At 38.0% G+C, this 25,066-nt stretch overlaps 1 protein-coding gene across 4 annotated transcripts in view; it reads right to left on the bottom strand.

Moving 5' to 3' along the window:
- The window catches only part of SPATA7 (spermatogenesis associated 7), a 38,560-nt gene that overhangs the window by 4,903 nt on the left and 8,591 nt on the right, over positions 1–25,066 (bottom strand). Inside the window, exons 3-9 of one of the 4 annotated variants that reach the window (XM_039232555.1) lie at positions 24,869–24,964; positions 20,191–20,238; positions 10,420–10,571; positions 5,186–5,655; positions 4,016–4,082; positions 1,411–1,526; positions 44–97 (exon numbers count right to left, since the gene is read on the bottom strand). In XM_039232555.1, the coding sequence (XP_039088486.1) occupies positions 44–97; positions 1,411–1,526; positions 4,016–4,082; positions 5,186–5,655; positions 10,420–10,571; positions 20,191–20,238; positions 24,869–24,964 (1,003 nt within the window). The remainder of the gene's footprint in view (positions 1–43; positions 98–1,410; positions 1,527–4,015; positions 4,083–5,185; positions 5,656–10,419; positions 10,572–20,190; positions 20,239–24,868; positions 24,965–25,066) is intronic. The other 3 variants (XM_039232556.1, XM_039232557.1, XM_039232558.1) reach the window with 3 other exon arrangements.

Raw genomic sequence — 25,066 nt, 5'->3', positions numbered from 1 at the left:
CTGATTTCCACTAAGCAAAATGTACAGGTCAAAAAGATCTTACTCAGAGTGCATTTTTCTCTCTGAAGGAAACTGCAAAGAATACTGACATACTGCCCTGGAAAGAGAAAATTACAATATTTGAACAAAACAATGATTGGCATGCAAACAGCATTCAATAATATTATATATTAGTAATAATAGACTGTAGAATTTTTAAAGCGCTTTCATATCCATGACCTGATCTGATGTTCAGAACAGCCCTGTGTGGTATTTGGGGCAGATGCTGTCTTCCCACTGATGGATGAGCTCACAAGGGGAAGAAAAGTTGGGTAACTTGCTAAGGTGACGCTGCTTGTCAGGAGCAGCGATATTTTGGACTAGGTTTCTGAACTACAAATTCACAATCCTTTTCCAAACTGGATTACAGCACTTATCTAGAATATATAATTTTACTGTGACTATAGTTAACATGTAAATAATGCCAGACACAGATATTTCTCTATGAAAAACTGTTTTTTAACCTGGTCATTATACTAAATTTTGTCATTATTTAGTTATATCATCATTAGTTACTTCCAAGCTTTTTATTCAGGTATGCTCAATTATAATATTTTGCTTTACTTCTTTTAGATAGAAACTACTAGAAAAGACAATATTCCTTTCTTTAGGGCATTCCTTATGTTCGCTGCAGAGGCTTCAGAGTCAGCTTATGAATCCCGAAGCATCACGAAGGTCAGCAGTGAGCTGCCCACAGCCTTAGCAGGCACCATCTCCCGAGGAAGGGCCTGAGGGGTCACAAGTGCTTGCCCTCCCGTCTGCTACATGACACCTCACTCTCGCCCCCTTCTTATCTCTAGCCCTGTTTTTCATTTCCACCTTCTTCATCTCATATATAATCTCACACCGGAAATACATTTGACAGCTGAAACTACTGAAGGCATTTTTGCTAAGCCATCATTTTTGTTTAGGTGCAGAATTCCATAATTACTAAATATGATGGGTAATGTGCAAAACCGTGCCCAATACTCAGCACTGACAGAGAAAACTAGCATCTGGCGAATAGTCTCAATCATGAATTATGAGTCCTCAGATTGTGAGGTTCTTCAGTAGTATTTCTGCCATGTAAGCTGGTTAGCATCATTGCTAGAGGATTTGTCTTGAGGAAAAAAATCCTTTTTCGTATGAATAGCAGGGGCCAGTGTCCCCCTTTCTTTATTAATGAATGAGCACAGTGAAATTCATCTAGACTTTTACTGAGCACCTACTTTGTAAAATTTCCTTAGTAAAACTAACACTGCTACTGAGTTGTATAACACCAAAATAGATTAGAGTTCACGTAATTAAAACAGAACTTCTGTTGCAAATATTCTAAGTCTGTTACACAGGAATGCGGTTAAGTAGACAGTTGTAATGACTTCTGTTGTTTACCTTGGTGACGAACACTGAAGAGTTCCATCTTTAATCTCATCCCATTGCAACTCATGCCCTTGTAAGGGTAAGGGAGTTATTTTTCCTTTGGTATCATATGTCATACAATTAGATGCCTGGGAATGAGAAGAATCAGTCTTTATTTTGCTTCAAAAATACATTATGAAAGCAGAAATAAAGCAAAACAACAAACTTCAAAAAAGTCAAGGCGGGGGGCCTGGGTGGCTCAGTCAGTTAAGCGTCTGACTTGACTTCAGCTCAGGTCATGATCTCATGGTTCATGGGATTGAGCCCCATGTCAGGCTCTGTGCTGACAGAGTGGAGCCTGCTTGGGATTCTCTTTCTCCCTCTCTGCCCCTCCCCTGCTCATGCTCACGCTCTCTCTTTCTCAAAATCAACTTAAAAAAAAAAAGAAAACAAAGTGGAGATATTCAGTAGATAAAAGTGTCTGAAATATTAAAGGATGTTTTTAGAATACATTTTCTACCCAATTAAGACTTCTTTCTTAAGTTTATTTAAAGTAAGGTAAGACAGCTGCTTATTTCTTATATTTTAATGAGGGATATATTTTTTTAATTTTTAAATTTTATTTAAATCCAAGTTAGTTAACATATAGTGTAATAATGATTTCAGAAGAATGATGCACCACTTACATATAACGCCCAGTGCTCATCACAAGTGCCCTCCTTAATGCCATCACCCTTTTAGCCCATCCCCACCTCCCTCCATCTATCCTCAGTTTGTTCTCTGTATTTGAGAGTCTTAATGAGGGATATTTTAAATCTGTTAAGGAATTACCACCAACCAATGAACATACAAAGAGAAAATGAAGCAAATTTGCAAGTTTTCAGTAAACCTGAGAACAAATATCCCATTATAACAAATTCAAACAGCTCATCTGTTTCAAATGCCCATATATCCAATATGGAGAAGCAGTGGTAATTCTGGTGGTACAGTCAATAACACTAGCAAACAAAAGTAATTAATGGCAGCTTATTTTTATAGAATACTTACTACATGTTGTATACTGTGGCAGCATTTACTTGCAATATTAGATTTATCTTTACTGAGCTAATTTATGTACAGAGCTGTTAAAACTCGGTCTACTGTAGTTCATACTTCTTACCTCCAAGGAGACTGCTGGTGGCAGGGACCATGGAGTAACGGGACACCCCATTTTCTTACCAGCTATGGATAAGCATTTGGGGCACAATGTCATGAAATGGACTGCTTTAATTTATTTACTTACTACCAGCTAACTCTCTTCCTAAATCTCAAGCTAGTCATAGTCATCCTCCACTGACCCGTTCTCAGGCGGGGCACTTTACCTGTATCAATCATTCCTTCCAATGATCCTGCATGCTAAGTACAGTTCCTCTTGAGGCAAAACTCAGCTCTCAAAGGATAATGGATTTGTCCATGGGCTCTGAGTGGCAGGGCCCATGTCAAACAGGTATTAATGGCTGACATGGAAACCTATAATTCATATTCAGAAGCGAGGATGGAAGTTTCATGTGATTATATTTTATTGTCTTTTTTTTTTAAGTTCATTTATTTATTTTGAGAGACAGAGAGAGAATCCCAAGCAGGCTCCGCACTGTCAGTGCAGAGCCTGATGCAGGGCTCAAACTCAAGAACTGTGAGATCATGACCTGAGCTGAACTTGGATGCTTAACCAACTGAGCCACCCAGGCATCCCTATATTTTATTCTCTTATCTTTGAATCTGTGTTTGACATTTTAATGGACAAACCATTTTTGCAAACAATAAATTTAAATTAGGACACAAGTGTATGATTAACATCCCCAAAATAAAAATAATCAGTTTATGTGAAAATCAGACTTAAAGCTGTAATATTTTAAAAGAAATGACTGCTGGGTCACCTGGGTGGCTCAGTTGGTAAAGTGTAGGACTCTTGATTTCGGCACAGGTCGTGGTCTTGCGGTTCATGGGTTCAAGCCCTATGTTGGGCTCTGTGCTGACAATGGAGAGCCTACTTGGGATTCTCTCTCTCTCCTTCCCTCTCTGCCCTTCCTCAGCTTGTGTTTGCTTTTTCTCTCTCAAAATAAATAAATATGCTTAAAAAAAGTAAATGATTGCTGAACACTCAAAACATAAACACTATGAAACAGAGCCTACGGTCTAGAAAAAAGTAAAAGCAAATGTAAGGGGATGATATCCATCTATTCATATAAGATGTATGATTTCTAATAATATAATCAGTGGCAATTCTTCAAAAAGAAAAATACAGGCACAGAAACTAAAATAACTTCTATATAGCTTTTTTGGCTCCTTTAGTGATTCAAGTCTGCATCGTTAGCAACATTTAAGGTATTTTATTCATCCACTCCTCTATCTAGTGGGCCAGTCAACTATCTAGAAAAGATGCTAACAACAATGACTTCCCAGACTGGGAAGGCTCCATCCAGCCACTGAAAAGGAGTGATGGCCATTTGAAAATAGGCAGTCCTTCTCTGTGCTGGCTGCATCACATGCAAGAAGTGTCACCGAGAGATTCTTCAAGTCCAAATAGCTATACATAGCCTGTTAAGTTAAAGCAGCTATAATTCCAATGCGGCACACAAAGAGATCTCATTTTTATTACCTGCTTTATGTTCTTTTCTGAATCTGTGAAGTTCTTGGTCTCAACTGGCTCAAAATCAGATTTAAAGCTGTAATATTTTAAAAGGAATAATTGTCAAGCTTTCAAAATATAAACACCATGATAACAAGTTTACTGTCTTAAAAACCTCAGACTAAGAGATGAAATCCATCTATTCTTATAAAATGTGTAATTTATGATTATATAATCAGGAAATAAATATGGTTTGGATCGCACGGCTTCCTTTTCCTTTTCTTCAACAGCAGCTAGGTTTCAGCTCGACTGAATGGGCCTAGTGACCTGGGAATTATTACCCTCCAAAGCTGTCATAAATACAATCAGAAAAGGATCTGACAGGCTGGTTCCTTCATTCCTCTCCACTCCTTAATTCTTGGGATTAAATGTATGCAGACCCATCTGATATTACTGTACCTCTTATCTGTACCTAAAGAAAAGAATACTAGTCCTAAATTGTTTTTTGCTTTCTAAGAATGACTAATACTTAGGATCAGATAGTCGTTTATATAAAACCAGGAAAAATAATCACAGATCAGCTAACGCTAAATACTTTACAAGATTTGTTTGTTTCTTCAATCATTTGGCAAACTTTTATTGATTATTCATTATATGCCAGGCACTATCACAGATGAAAACATTACTGAGGCAAAACATATGTAATTTCCAGAAATTACCCCAGCTGCCTGAATTATTCCTGGGGAGTTGTTGTTATGTAAGAGTGGGGTTGAATATTTGCAAGGAAGGGAGCCCAGGGAGAGTCAGAGAAACAGCTGTGTTTTTCCCTCAATAGCTCACTGTTTTGCTTCATTTTTAACATGAATCAATAGGCATATATGCACAAATGCTACCTGGTGACATATTTTAAGGATTCTCCGAAAGTATATTTAAAAGCACATATCATGTTTAAAACAGTAAATTAAATGCCGTAACATTCCTGTTTGTAAGGAGCTAGAGAAGTTTCATAGCTGCTTTTCAACCATTACGTGGGTGGTTCTAGTGACACATGCAAAAGGAAAAGACATTAATGTCATCCCAATCAAAAGGGCACCAGACCTTAAGTCGGGCACGTTAGGTACATGACATAAGATAAGGAAGATTATTATTTAATTTCTACCACACCCCGAAGGACTTACTGTTGGCTGTAATGGGCCGTACCTGCTTAAATCAGTCTGGGTTTCAGCTTCTGTCTGCTGATCTGTAAACTCCTTTCTTCTTTTGGCAGGTGTATAGTATCGATAATGTGACAGGAAAGATTTTGCTTCTGTTTTTAAAGTGCGTGGAGTGAATGGCAAATGTCTGTTGGAAAAGAGTTCAGGGTGTTTATCCAAAAGGTCCCCGCTGGACGCTTTGGAAATAACTAACTGAAACCGATGGGTATTTGGGAACGTGCCCCGGCGCCCTCTGCCGTATGAGGTCCCAGAGCCCGGTTTCCTAGGCCCAGAGCGGGTGCAGGCCCCGTTGAACAAGGAGGAGCTGGAGTTCTCAGTACCATTTGTGAGGACTTTATCAGATTTAGGAAGATTTAGCTGCAGTCCCTCTGAAGAAGTTACTGGTGACCTTGTAAAGGATGGAAATCCATTCACTTCTCCGATGAACACAGCTTCATCTTGTGGTTCTCCTGAAGGCTAAGAACGTTTGGTTTGAGAGTCATCAATTAGGGTTACAAATTTACATAATTGGGGATCTCCAGATTATACACCCGAAAATGGTTGCCTTAGGCGGTCTAGATAATTATATATTTCTGAAGGTGTCAGCATTTATATGAACTTCTATTCAAGGTTTTGAATTATTAATATGTAAAAATACAATTCTAAACATAAGTAATACCAATCATTTTTCTTTCTGAAACTAAAAAAAAAAAAAATTCACATCTACCTATATCTGGTTTTGAACTTGTATATTGAGATCTATAGGTTGATCTCATTTTTATCTGAAAGTTTCCAAACCAGCTGTGAGCACCAATCCCCTTCTCAACCACTGCTGGTAGCAGCACCCGCTTCCCATCGTGTCTTTCCAGCCATCTCCAGGGCTGACAGCGCCTCAGGCTTGGAGGCTTTGAAGAAATGAAAAGGAACTTCCCTCAACATCTCCTCGTGAGGGAGGAAAGCTGAAAGGGAAGGCGTTTTGTTCTGCTCCATTTCTTTTTGGTTTAATTTTGGAAGAACTGTTTCTACAGGGTGTCCAGGGAGAAAAACAAGAGAAAGATGAATAAGCCGAGTAAGCGAATAGCTGAGTGCCTCCTGTGTGTAACGTACTGTTCTTGCCACCGAGGAGAATAAAAGAGAACAATGAAGAACTTCTATCACTGCCGTTAGTAGGTTACTATGCTTACTATGTGTAAGGTATAGTTCTAATTAATTTACACGCACAACCCATGTAATCCTCACATCAACTTCTGAGTAGCAATACAAATACTACTTTAATTTCAGAGATGAAGAAAATGAGGCCATGAGGGTCTCACTGATTTGAACCTATGCTGAGCTTATGCTCTTCACAATTACATCATATTATCTATTATAAAGACTCAATTGAAAATTATATATTTCAGATTAAAAAAAACCAACTCTACACCCAAAGTGGTGCTTGAACTCATGACCCCAAGACCAAGAGTTACATGCTCTACTAACTGAAACAGACAGGTAGTCCCATATTTTAGATTCTTTTATACCATGAGGAATTTTAAACTGATTTTAACTCTTTTCCTGATGGTGAACCAGTCAGCTTACCTAAGTTCTGATTCATCTAAGTTAGGTAACTGCAGATAGCTGAATAGTGTTAACTAAAGCCTAAAACAGATGAAATCACCTGTTTCCTTTCCAAGTGCTTTCTAACCCGATCTCATACAAGGCAAAACTACTCAAAGCAAGGAAATATTTTGGCATTAAATTTTGACTCACTAAGGTCCTTTTTTAATAATTTCAATATATTAAAAAGTGCTCCCAAACCAGACTCAGAGCTTATATGCCAGAGGAGTTTGGCTCCTGGGAAAAATATCTAAGTACGATCTGAAAAATCCTACAGGGCTACTAAATAATAATCACAGGAATTATTTATGCTTAAGGAACAGTACAAGCTGAGATCAGAGCAGGAAGAAATGCATAAAGTATTAGACTGCCTGCAAAAAAAACTCTTATCAGTAATGATTACTTAATAAACAAAATGGAACACCAAAGAAAGTCTTCAAATACTTTTTTTTTTAATTTTAGAGAGTGTGTACACAAGCAGAAGGGAGGGGTAGAGGGAGAGATAGAGAGAGAGAGAAGGAGGTGGCGAAGGGAGGGAAGGAGAGTGGGAGGAGGGGGAGAGAGAGAGAGAGAGAGAGAGAGAGAGAGAGAGAGAGAGGGAATGAATTCTAAGCAGGTTCCACACTCAGCATGGAGCCTGATACGCCAGGGCTCGATCCCACAACCCTGGGATGATGACCTGAGCTAAAATCAAGGGTTGGACACTCAAGTGACTAAGCCACCCAGGCACCCCCCAAAGAAAGTCTTTAAAGGTAGAAATATACTCTCATCTGTCTCAAATGGGCTGGAAAAATTGCTTTCTAACTGACGTCAGAAGGCACAAAACTCCTCTGTTTTTAGGTATCATAATTTCGACCTTGCATCCTTTTTCTTTCCTTGGAAACCGGCAGGACACAGTATGAAATCAATTGGACCAATCTGCTTTTTTGAGATTATATAACACTTTCCTGTAGCTACGAATATCGGAAAGCTTGGATGGATATAATTTCACAGGAAATGTATCACACTGGTAGATTCACCAAAATCTGAATAACAGTTAAGTGTAAAGTTCTAAAATCAGAAAAGGGTTTATCAATTCTATGTGAATAGAACAAAAATTCTGGTGGTAATCTGACCACTTTCGTTTCTTATGTCAGCTTTACAGTTCAGCGTGATTGGTTGTGAACTGTTGCTGTGATCTAAGAACTTATGTAAAGTGACAATCATTGCCCAGTTTATACACTCATCATGTTCTCACGTCAAGAACACTTACCCAACTTTTACAATCACAGAACAACTGAGTACTAAATCTTTTTCAGGGACGTCAGAAGAAATTATATACAAAGATTTTGCAATTGTCAGATTTTAAAACATTCGAGGAATCAATTCTCTAAGTTTAGAGAATCTCTAAGTCTGTATGTATAGGATAAAATCTACAAAACAAAAATTGGTGGTACTAATTTTAGAGAAATAACTAAATATATAATCAGGTAGAATATTTCTCTTAATAAATGATAGACTGACACGACAAAAAATCAGTAAGACTTGAATATATAAAAGTTTAATCTAATGAATACACAGTATATTAAATACTGCATACAACAACTATAGAATATATTTTCTTTTTAAACACATAATGACAGGGGTGACTGGGTGGCTCAGTGGTTGGGTGGCCAACTTCAGCTCAGGTCACGATCTCATGATTTGTGGGTTTGAGCCCTGTGTCAGACTCTGTGCTCACAGCTAGCTCAGAGCCTGGACCCTGTTTCAGATTCTGTGTCTCCCTCTCTCTCTGATCCTCCCCTGCTCATGCTGTCTCTCTCTCTCTCTCTCTCTCTCTCTCAGAAAAAAAAAAGTAAACATATAATGACACAGTTTGTTTTAAACAATGTGTCTCCCTTCTGGGACATAAAACAAATTTCTCAACAAATTTCAAGAAATGGGTATCATATAGACATTCCCTGACCACAATATGATTAGGCTAGAAATCTGGAACAAAGTGAAAAACTAGGGAAAAAATACACATAGATATTAAGAAATCCTTCTAAATGACTCTTGGGTTAAAAGCAGCAAGTGGAGGAAAATTAAAACCTTAAATATGCTTGTACCAAAAGAGAGGATGAGAATAAGCTAAGCAAAAGTAGGAAAAGTAATGCAAAATAAACCCAAAGAAAACCAAATGGGAAAAGATAAGAACAGACATTAATAAAATAGAAAGCAAAATACAACAGAGAAGATTAATTAAGTAAAAAAATACTTGCTTTTTAAAGACTTTAAAAAAATGACAACTCTGGTGAGAAAAATCAAAGAAAAAATAAAGGCACAAACAACACAAGGAATAAAAGAGGGAAATAATACATACTCAGGAGAGATTAAGAGATTATATTTAAATAACTCTATGCCAAAAATTGGAAAATTTAGATGAAATGGACAACTTCTGACATAAACATTAAAAAATAGTTCTATAATGATTCAAAACATTGAATTAGTGGTCAAAAATCTTTTCAAAAAGAAAACTCTAGTCACTCAGATAATTATAATGTTGAGTCTCATGAAATTCAAAGAATAAATAATTCTAAATTCATCTAAATTATTCTAAAGCATGGAAAAAGAGGAAATAGCACATAGACACAGAGTAGGGAAGAAGGAAAATTATAGGACAGTATCGATAACGGAGGTAAATGCTAAAATCCCAAGCAAAGTATTAGCAAATGTATCCAACAACTTATAAAAAAGGTATTGCACCATACCAAGGCTGTGTTTATACTAGGAATGCAGTTATAACATCAGAAAATTGATTGTGATTCACTACATAAACAGATTTAAAAGAAAAATGATACCACCTTTTCAAAAAATGCAGAAAAAGCATTTGATAAAATTAACATCCATTCAAGAGAAAGGAAAAATAAATCCTCAATCAGATGTTAAAGAGTATCACAAATAGCAGGGGTCAGTAAACTATAGCCTGCAGGCCAGATCTGGTCTACATTTTTTTTTTAATGTTTGTTTATTTTGAGAGAGAGAATGGGGCGGAGAAGGGAGAATCCCAAGTCGGCACACTGTCAGCACAGAGCCCAACATGGGGCTTGATCCCACAAACTGTGAGATCGTGGGTAAGCTGAAATCAAGAGTTGGGTGCTTAACCAACTGAGCCACCCAAGCATCACTGACTTACTGTCTTCCTTTTCTTCTTTTTTAATGTTTATTTATTTTTAAGAGAGAGAGAGAGAGAGAGCAAGTGCAAGAGAGCAGGGGGAAGGGCACAGAGGGAGGGAGACAGTAGGATCCAAAGTGGGCTCTGTGCTAACAGCAGAGAGCCCAACGTGGGGCTCAAATGCGTGCATGTCGAGATCATGACCTGAGACGACGTCACACACTCAACTGAACGAGCCACCCAGGCGCCCCTGGACTCCTGCTTTCCAGGGAAGTGTTCCTGGAACACAGCTCTGCCTGTTCATGTATATACTGTCTGTGGCTGCTAGCTGATGGCACAAGAGTCATGAGAGACTGTGGCCTGAACAGCCTAAAATATTTACTATCTGGCTCTTCACAGGAAAGGTTTACTGATTCTGACCCATGGTAAACATGCTGCCACAAAGTCCAGTTGTCCCACTGATGAAGTACCTTGGAAACATCGGCTTTTAAAAGGTGACACTACTATCTTACCTTTTGTAGAGTGTTAAATAATGACTTGGAGTGCTTTTTAGAGTTGGCCTGCATCGCTGTTTTATTTAGTTTCAACTCCCTTTCACATCGTGCCAATTCCTTTTTGAGTTTCTCTCTTCGTTGTTGGTCTACATCTGAGGGGGAAAACAAGTCTTTGAAAATATAGAACAAAATAGAAAAATTAAGGTCTTGGTCGTGGGAGACAAATTAAGGGCACTTTTCTTTTCCTGCTAAAAAATGTTTACACTATAGATATGTAATAAAAATCCATATACTTTTCTGTATAAACAAACACACTTAATTTACAGAAACTTTAAGTGCACAATTTTTAAAAAATGTTTATTTCTTTATTTTGAGAGAGAGAGCAGGTGTGTGTGTAAGCAAGTGGGGAAGGGACAGAGAGAGGTAGAGAGAGAATCCTAAGCAGGCTCCAGGCTCAGTGTGAAGCCCAATGCAGGGCTTGCTCTCACAAGCCCAAGATCAGGAACTGAGGCGAAATCAAGAGTCAGCTGCTTAACTGACTGAGCCCCTGGGCGCCCCTGCATTAACTATTTAAAGAGCATAAGCAAGGGGCGCCTGGGTGGCTTAGTCGGTTAAGCATCCGACTTTCGCTTAGGTCATGATCTCACGGTTCGTGGGTTCGAGCCCCGCGTCGGGCTCTGTGCTGACTGCCAGCTCGGAGCCTGGAGCCTGTTTCAGAGTCTGTCACTCCCTCTCTCTCTGACCCTCCCCTGCTCATGCTGTCTCTCTCTCTCCTAGAAATAAATAAAACATTAAAAAAAAATTAAAAAAAAAATAAAAATAAAAATAAATAAAGAGCGTAAGCAAGATGTGACATCTCAGCTCTTGGCTAAGCCTAAGAGCTCAAGAAAGCGATTCCTTGTTGATATTCACAGAGACATGAAGGTTAGAAATGCTTGATGTGTTGTCTGAGACGCTGTCATTACTAAATGCAGATTCTGAATTGATCCATAGACTCAGTCAAGTGCAATATTATAGTCGATACCATCACATACAAATTTAAGTTTTATAGGACTTAAAAAAATAACATTATTTTCAACCAGGATAACTGATTTCTACTTCTCTTAACTGCTGTTGATTTGTAAATACAAATGAAAACAGTGGTTTTACACTTTAGGATGCAAGTCAGGTACTGAGTTGTTATCAAAGATTTATCATTATATAAAGGCTGAAAATATCGAAAAGAAAGCTAGTCAAATTTCAGAGTTAAATATAAGCAAAATGACTTGTGTTTTCATACAAAATTAAAAATTTAACATATACTTTTTATTGGAATTTATCTCAACTGAATCGACAATATAATTTTAACTTTCAAATCACTCTGATCTGAACCAGAATTTATAAAAACTTCTATAAGCTTAAAAAATAAACTAAGGTAATTTATATGTAATTTTAAAGTTTGAACTAGGGTGCGGCACCTGGGTGGCTGATTGAGCGTCTGACTTCGGCTCAGGTCATGATATCATGGTTCATGAGTTCTAGCCCCACATCAGGCTCTATGCTGACAGTGAGAAGCCTACTTGGGATTTTCTCTCCTCCTCTCTTTCTGTCCCTTCTCTGCTTGCTCTGTCTGTCTCTCAAAGCTAAATTAAAAAAATTTAAAAAAATTATAAGCATGCTAAAGCAAATGTATTTATTATTTAAAATGTACACTGAAATATAGATGACCCTTAAACAACTTCATGGGTCCACTTCTACATGGATTTTGTATAGTACAGTCATGTAAATGTACTTTCTCTCCTTTGGGATTAAAAAAAATTTTTTTTAATTGTTTTCCTTCAGAGAGAGACAGCGTGAGCAGGGGAGGGTCAGAAAGAGAGGGAGACACAGAATCTGAAACAGGCTCCAGGCTCTGAGCTGGCAGTCAGCACAGAGCCCGACACAGGGCTCAAACCTATGAACCATGAGATCATGACCTGAGCTGAAGTTGGACGCTTAACCGACTAAGCCATCCAGGTGCCCCATCTCCTTTGTCGTTTTTTTTAAACCTAATTAGTAATTTGGCCATTTTTAAAAAAAGATCTTTTATTTTTAAGTAATCTCTACACCCAATGTGGGACTCAAATTTAACAACTCCAAGATTGAGGTGCCTGGGTGGCTCAGCCGGTTAAGTGTCCGACTTCAGCTCAGGTCATGATCTCACGGTTTGTGGGTTCGAGCCCCGCATCAGGCTCTGTGCTGACAGCTAGCTCAGAGCCTGAAGACTGACTTCAGATTCTGTGTCTCCCTCTCTCTCTGCCCCTCTCCCACTTGCAATCTCTCGCTCTCAAAAATAAACATTAAAATATTAAAAAAAAAAATTAGACTTAGTCAAAATGAAAACTTTTTATTCTTTTTCAAAAAAAGCCAGATGTGGAAAAAATACTTGCAAATCATATAGCTAATAAGGGATTGCATCTAAAATACATAAATAATATATAACTCAATAATAAGACAACCTAATTAAAAATTGGACAAAAGGGGCGCCTGGGTGGCTTAGTCGGTTAAGCGTCCGACTTTCGCTTAGGTCATGATCTCGCGGTTCGTGGGTTTGAGCCCCGCGTCGGGCTCTGTGCTGACTGCCAGCTCAGAGCCTGGAGCCTGTTTCAGTCTGTGACTCCCTCTCTCTCTGACCCTCCCTTGCTCACGCTGTCTCTCTCTCTCTCTCTCCTAGAAATAAAGACATTAAAAAAAAATTAAAAAAAATAAAATAAAAATTGGACAAAAGATTTGAATATTTATCAAAGACATACAAATGTCTAATAAGCATGAAAAAAATGCTCTACATCATTAATCATGAGGAAAATGCAAATTGAAACCATAGTAAATTACCACTTCACACCCACCAGATGGCTATAATCAAAAAGGGAGTCAAAAGGGGATGCCTGGCTGGCTCTCAGTCTGAAGAGCATGAGACTCTTGACCTCAGGGTCATGAGTTTGAGCCCCACGTTGAGTGTAGAGATTACTAAAAAAGTAAATTAACTTAATAAAAAAAAAAAAAGGGAGCCCATCACAAGTGTTAGCAAGGATGTGGAGTAACTGAAATCCTAATATGTTGGAGGTAAGAATGTAAAATGATACAGCCCCTTCGGAAAACAGTTTGGCAGTTTCTTTAAAAATTAAATATACTTTGGGCCACCTGGGTGGCTCAGTCGGCTAAGCATCCAACTCTTGATTTTGGCTCAGGTCATGATCGCATGGTTCATGGGTTCAAGCCCTATGTGAGGCTCTGCAGAGCCTGCTTGGGAGTCAGTCTCTCTCTCTCTCTCTCTCTCTCTGCCCCTCCCCCATTCACACATGCCCATTCTCTCAAAATAAATAAACTTAAAAAATCATTTAAAAAATTAAATATAATTTTACCTTATGATCCAGCAATTCTATTCTCTGGTATATACCCAAAAGAAATGAAAACTTACGTCTACACAAAAGACTTGTACAGGAATGTTCTCAGCACCACCATTCATAACAGCCAAAAAACCCAGAAATGATACAAATATCCATCAGCTGATGCCCAGACAAAATGGGGTATTATCCATACAATGTAATACTGTTTAGCAATTAAATGAAGTACTGATACAATCTAAGACACAGGTGAATCCAGAAAACATTATGCTAAGTGAGAAGTCTAATGTGAAAAACCAGAGTGATTCAGTTTCTAGGAAATGTCCAGAAAAGACCAGTCTATAGAGAAAAAAAGTAGATCAGTAGTTGCCTGAGGCTAGGGGTGGGCAAAGAAAGCAGCTGCAAATGGGTAAAAGGGATCTTTTTGGGCTGACATAAATGTTCTAAAAGTGGTTTGTGCTAATGTTTGTCCTATTAAAAAGTTTTTTTTAATGTGTATTCAGTTTTTGAGAGAGACAGACAGACAGACAGTGTGTATGTGGCGGGGCGCAAAGAGTGAGGGAGACACAGAATCTGAAACAGGCTCCAGGCTCTCAGCTGTCCTCACGGAGCCTGGTGTGGGGCTCAAATTCACGAACTGTGAGATCATGACCTGAGCCAAAGTCAGACACTTAACTGACTAAGCCACCCAGGTGCCCCTGTACAATTTTTAAACTTAGTAAAATTCAGTGAATTTTATGGTATAGAAATAATTTGTCAATAAAATGCTATAAAAAGTAAAGTCTTTTAATGCATTTGAATATGGGATTATTTAAAGAATTCAACAAACTCTGTAGAGCTATTCTAAATGTAGATACTATGAAGACTGAAATGGTCAAATCAGTAGTAGTCTTTTAGATAGAAGAGTGTGTCTTGTAAAATAATGGATGGTTCAAACCCAGAGATTTCTTTTTTTAAAAGTGTCTATAAAATTTATTTCTAAGTTATATTAGTTATAATGAACATCAGCTCTATAACACAAGAATAATGATTATTAATTACACTTTAGTTTGGTGATAACAATCTTTGTTATTCTTCTGGCCACCACAATTTTCTTCACTTACGTGGCAAAACAAAAAACAAAAAACAAAAACAAAAAAACCTCTCTTGTCTGAACTGAAAGCAGAAAATACTGTGGAATAAATAAGCACTAGCTAACTCTAAATTCCAAAACCCAAAAAATATGAGCAATTCTTTAAATACAATCTATATGCTGTCAATTCTCAATTTTTTTTCTGCATCCTAGACCTCTCTCCTGAACTCCAGACTCAAACTCTCATTACCTCCTTAGGATCTCCACTTGGCTGTCTAATAGATATTTATTTCAAACTATTATAATGGCCAAGAGTGAGCTTTCAAGTCACTTCCTCCCCCAAATTTCTTCCTATCATATTCCTCCTTTCAGTAAATTAGAACTTATTTTGGTTGACAGCCTCGAAGTGCTGGGAGTCGTCCTTGACTCCTCGTTTTCTCTCATACCCTATCCACAGCCAACCCATCAGTAAGTACTGTTGACATGCATTTGAAATGTTTCCAGGATGCGGCCATTTCACACTCCCTCTACTGCAACCACTTTGGTCCAAGTCACCATTATTTCTTTTCTTTCATTCCTTCTTTCTTTTTTTTTTTTTTTTTTAATTTAAGTAAGCTCTACACCCAAAGTGGGGGGTTGAACTCATAACTCCAAGATGAAGAGTCGCATGCCCTACTGAGTCAGCTAGGTGCCCCAAGTCACCATTATTTCTTATCTGCATTCTTGTCTCCTAACTAGTCATTTTGTTTCCACCATTGCCCCTTACAGACTATTCTCAACTCAGTAGCCAAAGAGATGCTTTAAAAAGCTAACCTGGCTCTATTACTGTTCTACTCAAGACCCTCCAATGGCTTCCAGTTTCATTCAGAGTGAAAGCCAAAGTATGCACAATGGCCATAGTCCACCAGGTCTGCTCTCTCTGTCCCACCTCAACAGCCTCTTCTGCTAGCACTCTTCAGCAGGCCCATCTCACATCAGCTAGGTAGCTTTCCTTGTTGTTCCCTGAACACACTGATCACGATGCCATTTCACGGCTTTGTACTTGCTATTTCCTTGGTCTTGACTGCTCTTCTTCCCCCATTTACCCACTTAATTCTTTCAGGTTTCTGCTCATTTTATCAGTGAGACCTCCAGAAGATTCTCAATCCCCCTTATCCTGCTTGATTTTTTTTTGTTTTGCATTTATCACCTTCTGATATATTCTATATTTACTTATTTCTTTGTGTTACCTATTGTCTCCTTCAACTAGAATGCAAGCTCTATGAAAGCAGGTAGAACAGTATCCAGCACATATTAGATACCTAATAAATATTTGCTGAATTAATCAATGAACAAATTCTAGTGAACTAAACAAAATATTGTACAAAATGCCTGATTATTTTAAATTGGTGAATATGGATTTTAGGCTCCAGGGTTTGGTTCAATAAGGGGATTAATACATATATTCAGGCAGGCTTTTCTATTATTCAACCTAAATAAAAAAGAGATAACCTTATTTTATATACTTATATACTTATATACTTATTGTTCAGGAAATTATTATCTGTATGAAAACTAAGCAAAAATTTCCCATTTAGAGGTGATCCTAGTTAAATAGGATCGTCTGATAATGACAATTGGGTAAAAACAACTTTGTTTTTTGACAGAGAGAGCAAGAGCAGGCGAAGGGCAGAGGGAGAGGGAGAGAAAGAATCTTAAGCAGGCTCCATGCCCAGCGCAGAGGCCAACATGGGGCTCGATCCCACCATCCTGAGATCGTGACCTGAGCTGAAATCAAGCTGGACACTTTAACTGACAGAGCCACCCAGGTGCCCCAGGTAAAAAACACCTTAATTCAAATGATTCAGATTTTCAAAAAAAGATTGAATCTATCTATCTATCTATCTATCTATCTATCTATCTATCTATCGTTTATTTTTTTGTGATCTCTACACCCATGGTCAATCTCATGACCCCTAGGATAAGAGTCACATGCTCTACCAACTGAGCCAGCCAAGCACCCCAAATGATTCAGATTTTTTTTTTTTTTTAACATTTATTACTGAGAAACAGAGACAGAGCATGAACAGGGGAGGGGCAGAGAGAGAAGGAGACACAGAATCCGAAGCAGACTCCACTGTGAGCTGTCAGCACAGAGCTCGATGCGGGGCTGGAACCCACATACTGCGAGATCATGACCTGAGCTGAAGATGGACACTTAACCAACTGAGCCACCCAAGCGCCCCTCAGATTTTTTAAGCTGGTAAATACTAAGCCAGTTCTTGGTGCTATAAAAACATCATTAATATGATATAGAAGAAAAAATATACGCCACAGAAATAAAAAATCTGAAAGGATCCTTAGAGATCATCCAATTACCTTTCATTTTACAAGAGAGGAGGGTAAGAAATGAAATGACATGGCCACATTAATTGTGTGCTATAGTCAATTTAGTCTGTAGAAACATATACCTAAGTCTGTACGCTTGCCTAAAACGCCTTTACTCCTTTTATAAAATTATTTGAACTGCAAGCTTCCTTCACAGCTATGAGAGCTGACAGAAGGGCCTGTTACAAACACAAAGGGAACACACAGAAGAGAATAAAAAGCGCCAGGCAGAGGACCTGCAAAGGCACTGTGCTCACTGAATGGCAGCTGGTGGCAATGGGCTCAGCTTAAAGGTTCTATCTGTTCCACTAAGATATACAAGAAGAGAAAGGGTTCAAAGGACCCTGCGCTCTTTGATCTTTCCCAGACTGCACCTAAAGGGCATTTCCCTACCTGTGGTCTTTCTCATTCACCACTTAGCATGCACTACCTTGGGCTGATACTTATTTTTTAATATGAAAATCCTCTCTGATTCTGTCTTATTAGTAATACTGAATTACTAGTAATACTAATCATCTACTATGAGACAGATGCAGGCTATGATATCTATGTCCTTTGGCTATTTTAAGCATTTATTTCCTGACCTGAACTCAAAGGCCTCAAATGGTATCTTTTAGAACATTTTAAAATAGGAATTTCACATTTTGTGATCCGATTATTTCCTTAGTAAAGATTATTTACAAATCTTTGGTCACTATAACTTTTCACATACATGTAACTATCAAGTTTATCAGTTAAGCTATCAGGATACAAATAGTAGACAATATTTACCTGGAGAAAAGTGCCAGTTATGGCAGTTTTAATGTATCATTCAGTAACCTTAAAACCCAAGGGAAATGAGAATCACAGAATCCTAGAAATTAACCTTGGCAAGCCTTTTAGTATACTGTAGCTAATTTTTTTTTTTTAATTTACATCTAAGTTAGTAGCATAGAGTGCAATAATGGTTTTAGTGGAATCCAGTGATTTATCCTCTACATGTAACACCCAGTGCTCACCCCAACAATTGTCCTCCTTAATGCCCACCTCGCCCACTTAGCCCATCTCCCCACCTACAACCCCTCCAGCAACCCTCAATTTGTTCTCTATATTTAAGAGTCTCATAATAGTTTGCCTCCCTCCCTGTTTTTATATTAGTTTTGCTTCCCTTCTCTTCTGTTCATCTGTTTTGTATCTTAAATTCCACATATGAGTGAAGTCATATATTTGTCTCTCTCTGAATGACTAACTTCACTTAGCATAATACACTCTAGTTCCATCCATGTTGTTGCAAATGGCAAGACTTCATTCTTTCTGACTGCCAATACTCTCTCTATATAGACAGACAGACAGACACACACACACACACACACACCACATCTTCTTTATCCATTTATCTGTCAATAGACATTTGGGCTCTTTCCATACTTTGGCTATTGTCGACAGCACTGCTATAAACATTGGGGTGCATGTGCCCTTATGAATCAGCACTCCTGTATCCTTTAGATAAACACCCAGTAGTGCAATTGCTGAATCACAGAGTAGTTTTATTTTTAATTTTTTGAGGAACCTCCATACTACTTTCCAGAGTGGCTGCACCAGTTTTTATTCCCACCAACAGTGCCAGAAGGTTCCTCTTTCTCCACATCCTCACCAGCATTTGTCATTGCCTGAACTGTTAATTTTAGCCACTCTGACTGGTGTGAGGTGGTATCTCATTGTGGTTTTGATTTGTATTTCTCTGATGATGAGTGATGTTGAGAGTTTTCGTGTGTCTGTTAGGCATCTGGATGTCTTCTTCAGAAAAGTGTCTATTCATGTCTTTTGCCCATTTCTTCACTGGATTAATTGTCTTTTGGGTGTTGAGCTTGATAAGGTCTTTATTGATTTTGTAAGTAATACCTTAATTTTTGTATGTAGGAATAAAATCCAGAAAAGTTAAATAATTTAAAGTCACACAGCAATTCAGTGGCAAAGCCTGGGCTTTGAAATACAAGCTTCTTGGGGCACCTGGGTGGCTTAGTCGGTTAAGCGTCCAACTTTCACTTAGGTCATGATCTCACGGTTCGTGGGCTCAAGCCCCGCGTCGGGCTCTGTGCTGACAGCTCAGAGCCTGGAGTCTGTTTCAGATTCTGTGTCTCCCTCTCTCTCTGACCCTCCCCTGCTCACACTATCACTCTCTCTCTCTCTCAGAAATAAATAAAACATTATTAAAAAAAATGAAATACAAGCTTTTTAAATTTATGGATAATTTTCAAAAGTTAGAAAATGCTTCCTCAAAAGGCAATATATCAACATCCATTAGGATCGTTACTATCGAAAGAAAAGAACAAGTGTTGGGGAGGATGTGGAACACCTGGAACCCTGTGCACGACTGGTGGGAATGTAAAACGATGCAGCTGCTATACAAAATACTATGGGGGGGTTTCACAAAATTAAAAATAGAATTGCCATATGATCTAACAATTTCACCTCTGGGGACATATGCAGAAGAACTGAAAGCAGAGTCTCAAAGAGATATTTGTACATCCGGATCCACAGATTTATTCACAATAAACAAGAGGTGGAAGCGACCCAAGTGTTTACTGACTTACGACTGCATAAACAAAAAATCCTTAAAAAAGAGATTCTGACATAGGTTACAACATGGATGAACTTCAAACACATTATGCTAAGTAAAATAAGCCAGTCACAAAAGGAAAACTACTGGATGGTTGCACTTACATGATGTACCACAGTAGTCACATTCAGAGAGACAGAAAATAGAATCGTAGTTGCAAGGGGGAGTTTGGAGCAGTTATTCTTTGTGAGTACAAAATTTCAGTTTTGCAAAATAAAAAGGGTTTTGGAAATGGGCGGTAGTAACAGTTGTACCACAATATGAACACAGCTAATGCCACTGAAATGGTTAAGATGGTTAGACTTAAAAATGGTTAAGATGGTAAATTTTATGTTATGTGTAGTTTACCATAGTTTTTTTCAAAAATCAACATGTCAAAAATTACTTACATTTGATGCTGGCACTCATGCTTAATGGAACTGAGCAGTCTACTGCAGCTGAAAGAAAACAAATCAGTTGTTTAGTAATATTCTTAACATTTATAAATGACAACAAATATCAAATGTGGAAATCACAAAAAAAGTTCCAGAATTTGCAATTCCTTGTTTTGATTTTTATGGTACTTCTAGAGTCAAAAAATATAATATCTTTGATAAAAAAGAAATACACTGATTGGGATTAACAGCTCATTGGATACTGCAGAAGGAAATATTAGTGAACTTAAAAACATAGCAATATAAACTATTCAAAATGAAACAGAGTAAAGGAACACTGGAAAATAAATGCACAGAGCATCACCGACCTAACCTACCTGAATCATGCACTTAACATACCTGTAACTGGGAGTCCCAAAACAAGTCCCTCCAAAAAAGCAAAATTAGAGGCCCTATGCTACCCGATTTCAAGACTTACTGTAATGCTATAGTAACTAAGGCAATATGGTATTATAATAAAGACAAAGAAGATCAACGGAACTGAAGAGTTAAGTCCAGAAATATATCCTCAGACACGGTTACCTGTCTTTCAAAAACTGCCAAGGCAATTCAACATAGAAAGGACAATCTTGGGGTGGCTGGGTGGCTCATCGGTTGAGTGTCCCACTCCTGATTTTGGCTCAGGTCATGATTCCAAGGTCATGGGATCGAGTCCTGTGTCAAAGACTCAATGCTGAGCATGAAGCCTGCTTAAGATTCTCTCTCTCCCTCCCTCTCTCCCTCTCCCCTCTACCCTGTCTACAACTCTCTCTCTTTCTGTAAAATCAAAAAAAGAAAAAAAGAAGAAGAAAAGGACAATCTCTTCCCAGTACAAATGGTACTGGGAATATGTGGATATTCACAGGCAAAAAAAAAAAAGAAAAAAGAAACGATCCTTATATCACATATACAAAGTCACTCAAAACTGATCACAAACTTAAAAAAATGTTTTTTTAACATTTATTTATTTTTGAGAGACAGAGAGAGACAGAGTGTGAGTGGAGAAGGGGCAGGGAGAGAGAGAGAGAAAGAGAGAGAGGAAGACACAGAATCTGAAGCAGACTCCAGGCTCTGAGCTGTCAGCACAGAGCCCAATTGTGGGGCTCGAACTCATGGACTGTGAGATCATAACCTGAGCTGAAGTCAGACGCTAAACTGAGTGAGCCACCCAGGTGCCCAAAAATGGATCACAAACTTTAAAAATGTAGAACTAAAACTTACGGTTCTAAGGAAAACATAAGAAAATCCTAGTGACCTAAAATTAGTAAAAGATTTCTTTTTTTTAAAATGTTTTTAATTTTATTTGTGAGAGAGAGAGCGTGCAAGCAGCGGAGGGGCAGGGAGAGAAGGGGGATAAAAGATCCAAAGTGGGCTCCACACTAACAGCAAACTCTGACCCCAATGTGGGGCTTGAACTCACACATCACAAGATCAGGACATGAGCTGAAGTTGGCCTCTCAACCAACTGAGCCACCCAGGCGTCCCAGGAAAAGATTTCTTAAACAGGATATGAAAAGTATAAACTATTATTTTTCAATTATTTTTTAAGTTTATATTTACTTATTTTAGGAGAGACAGAGGAAGGTAAGCAAGGAAGGGGCAGACAGAAAGCAAGACTCTCAAGCAGGCTCTGTGCGCTGTCAGCACAGAGCCTGATAAAAAGCTCAAATTCATGAAACTGTGAGATAATGACCTGATGCAAAATCAAGAGCTGGATGTTTGACTGATTGACTGAGCTATCCAGGCGTCCCTGAAAAGTTAAACTATTAAACAACTGAAAAACTGAACCTGATTTCACATGTCACAAAATATAATTTTTTAGATTTCTCAATCACTTAAAATATAAACTTCAGGGGCACCTGGGTGGCTCAGTTGGTAAGGCATCTGACTTTGGTTCAGGTCATGATTTCACAATTCATGGGTTCAAGCCCCACATCGGGCTCTGTGCTGACAGCTCAGAGCCTGGAGCCTGCTTCTGATTCTGTGTGTCTCTCTCTGCCCCTCCTCCACTCATGGTCTGCTTCTCAAAAATGAATAAACATTAAAAAAAATAAAACATAAACTTCATAAAACATGAACTAAAATTAAAAAACTTTAGCTCTTCCAGGCACCTGGATGGCTCAGTTGGTTAAGTGTCCAACTCTTGATTTCAGCTCAGGTCATGATCTCACCATTTGTGAGATCAAGCCCTGCATCAGTTTGGAATTTTTCACCACTTCCCACTCATGTGGCTCCTTCTTTCTCTCTCTCAAAATAAATATTAAAAAAAAATAAAAAATAGAAACTTTAGCTCTTCAAATGAGAAGATTAAAAATATTTTTTAGAAGATGTTAGTAAAAAACTTGTGAAATTCAACTAAGATCGGTAGTTACTAGTATTCTATCAATAGTCATTTGCTATTAATAACTGTACTATGGTTATATACGATTTTAACATTAGAGAGAGCTGGGTGAGCAGTTTCTGTGACACTGTACTGTTTTTGCAACTTTTCTATAAGTCTAAAACTATTTCATAATAAATATTTTTTAAAGAAAATGAAAAGGTAAGTCTTAGACCGGGACAAAATATATCGGATATAGGATCTGTATTTAATACATAAAGAACTCTTGCAACTTAGTATTAAGACCAATAACTTATTTTTAAAAAAGGGCAAAAAATCTGAACAGATATTTCACTGAAGAAGATCTACAAATAGAAAATAAGCACAAGAGGGCGCCTGGGTGGTTCAGTCGGTTGGGCGTCTGACTTCGGTTCAGGTCATGATCTTACTGCTTGTGAGTTCGAGACACGCACTGGGCTCTGTGATGACAGCTAGGAGCCTCTCTGCCACTCCCTCTGCTCATGCTCTGTCTCTCTCTCTCAAATAATAAAAAAAAAAAAGAAAGAAAAGAAAAGAAAAATAAGCACAAGAAAAGTTGCTCAACCTCATAGGCATGAGGGAAATACAAACTAAAACCCGGATGAGCTACCGATATGTCTCCACTAGAATGGGCTACAAAAGAAGTGCTGTTCTGGTGAGGATGTACAAGGGACAGAAATACACAATGGCAAGTCACTCTGGAAAACAGTCCGCCAGTTTCTTATAAAGTGAAACATATATTTACCATTTTACCCCACAATTCCTCTCCTAGTGAATAAATTTAATCAAGTGAAAAGGAAACATGTGCTCAAAAATTGTACATGAAGACTGTATGCTTTATTCCTAATGGTTAAAAGTGAGTCAGAACAATCCAAATATCCACCAACTGCTGAATTCATAAACAAATTATGGTATATTCATTGACTGGAAACCTACTTAGCAATAAAAAGGAAGAACTACCGATGCACACATTAACATGGATTAGTTCCAAAGTGTTAGCTAATTCAAAGAAGCCACACACAAAATGATTCCATTTCTATGAAATTCTAGGAAAGGAAAACTATAGTGATAGAAAACAGATCAGCGGCTGCCAGGGATTGAAGGAAGAAACTGATTGCAAAGGATTAGGGAGAACTTTTTAGGGTGATGGAAATGTTCTATATTAGGCGTCAGTGAACTTTTTCTGTAGAGGGACAGATGGTAAAATTTTCAGGCTTTGCAGAGTGATATGGTCTCTATCACAACTAGTTGACTCTGCCTTTTAATGCAAAAACCACCATAGACAGCATGTCCAAGAATGAACACGAATGCCTTTATTTCTGTACAATGAAAGTTGAATTTCATGTGACTTTCACATGTTACAAAATTTTGTTCTTTCGATTTTTTTAAATGTTTTTTAAAATTTATTTCTGAGAGAGAGAGAGAGAGAGAGAGAGAGAGAGAGAGAGAGAGAGAAAGACAGTGTGAGCAGGAGAGGGTCAGAGAGACAGAGACACACAGAATCTGAAGCAGGCTCCAGGCTCTGAGCTAGCTGTCAGCACAGAGCCCGACGCAGGGCTCAACAAGCTGGTTAGCTGGTCCCTGTTACAGAATGATTGTGCTGGTGACTGCAGAAATGTACATATGTTCCAAAACACAGATGCTTAACTGTACACTTAAAATTAGCTCATTTTATTGTATATAAGTTATTATCTCTTTTTTTAAAATGTTTTATTTATTTCTGAGAGAGAGAGAGAGAGACAGTGTGAGCAGGGGAGGGTCAGAGAGAGAGGGAGATATAGAATCTGAAACAGGCCCCAGGCTCTGAGCTGGCAGTCAGCACAGAGCCTGACGTGGGGTTCGAACCCACGAACTGTGAGATCATGACCTGAGCCGAAGCCGGATGCTTAACCGACTGAGCCACCCAGGCGCCCCTATAAGTTACTATCTCAATAAAGCAACCAAAAAGAAAAAAAAGAGTAGCTGACATCTTCTTTGTACAATTTCCTTAGATTTGAAAATAAAAGCAGATTATAAACTTTCATTATATTAACATCAATATCTAACTACAAAAATATATTAGGGATAACACAGGTAAAATGAAATAAGTAGTTATTATATAGATATCACATAGAGTTAACAAAAATGGCATTCTGAATTTTCTATGTATAACAGTTATAGTTAACAGTTGATATCTTGCTACATGAAACATAAATCCGTTTATATATATTCATTTTTGCTACAGATTTACCCTAATTAGAAGTGAAGTTGAGGATTTAAATTGGGCACAGAAAGTTCACATTTGCACATTTTTACCTTTGGCTGAAAGGATTTTATTATAGTGAACAGCCATGTGATTCTTGACCAGGTGGAGAGAACTTAGTCTGAGTGAGGAGGAGTCAGTGCAAAAAGCTAAAAATTAAAACATATTTAATCATTATATGTCTAGAATTAATATCAAGTCATGAGATAAACAAGATATTGATTATTAAGCTCGTTATTATAAAACGTTCT

This window comes from Hyaena hyaena, unplaced genomic scaffold, assembly GCF_003009895.1.
Source record: "Hyaena hyaena isolate Hyena2069 unplaced genomic scaffold, ASM300989v1 scaffold_67, whole genome shotgun sequence".
In the NCBI taxonomy this organism is placed as follows: Eukaryota; Metazoa; Chordata; class Mammalia; order Carnivora; family Hyaenidae; genus Hyaena; species Hyaena hyaena.
This window is presented reverse-complemented; position numbering and strand designations above follow the sequence as displayed.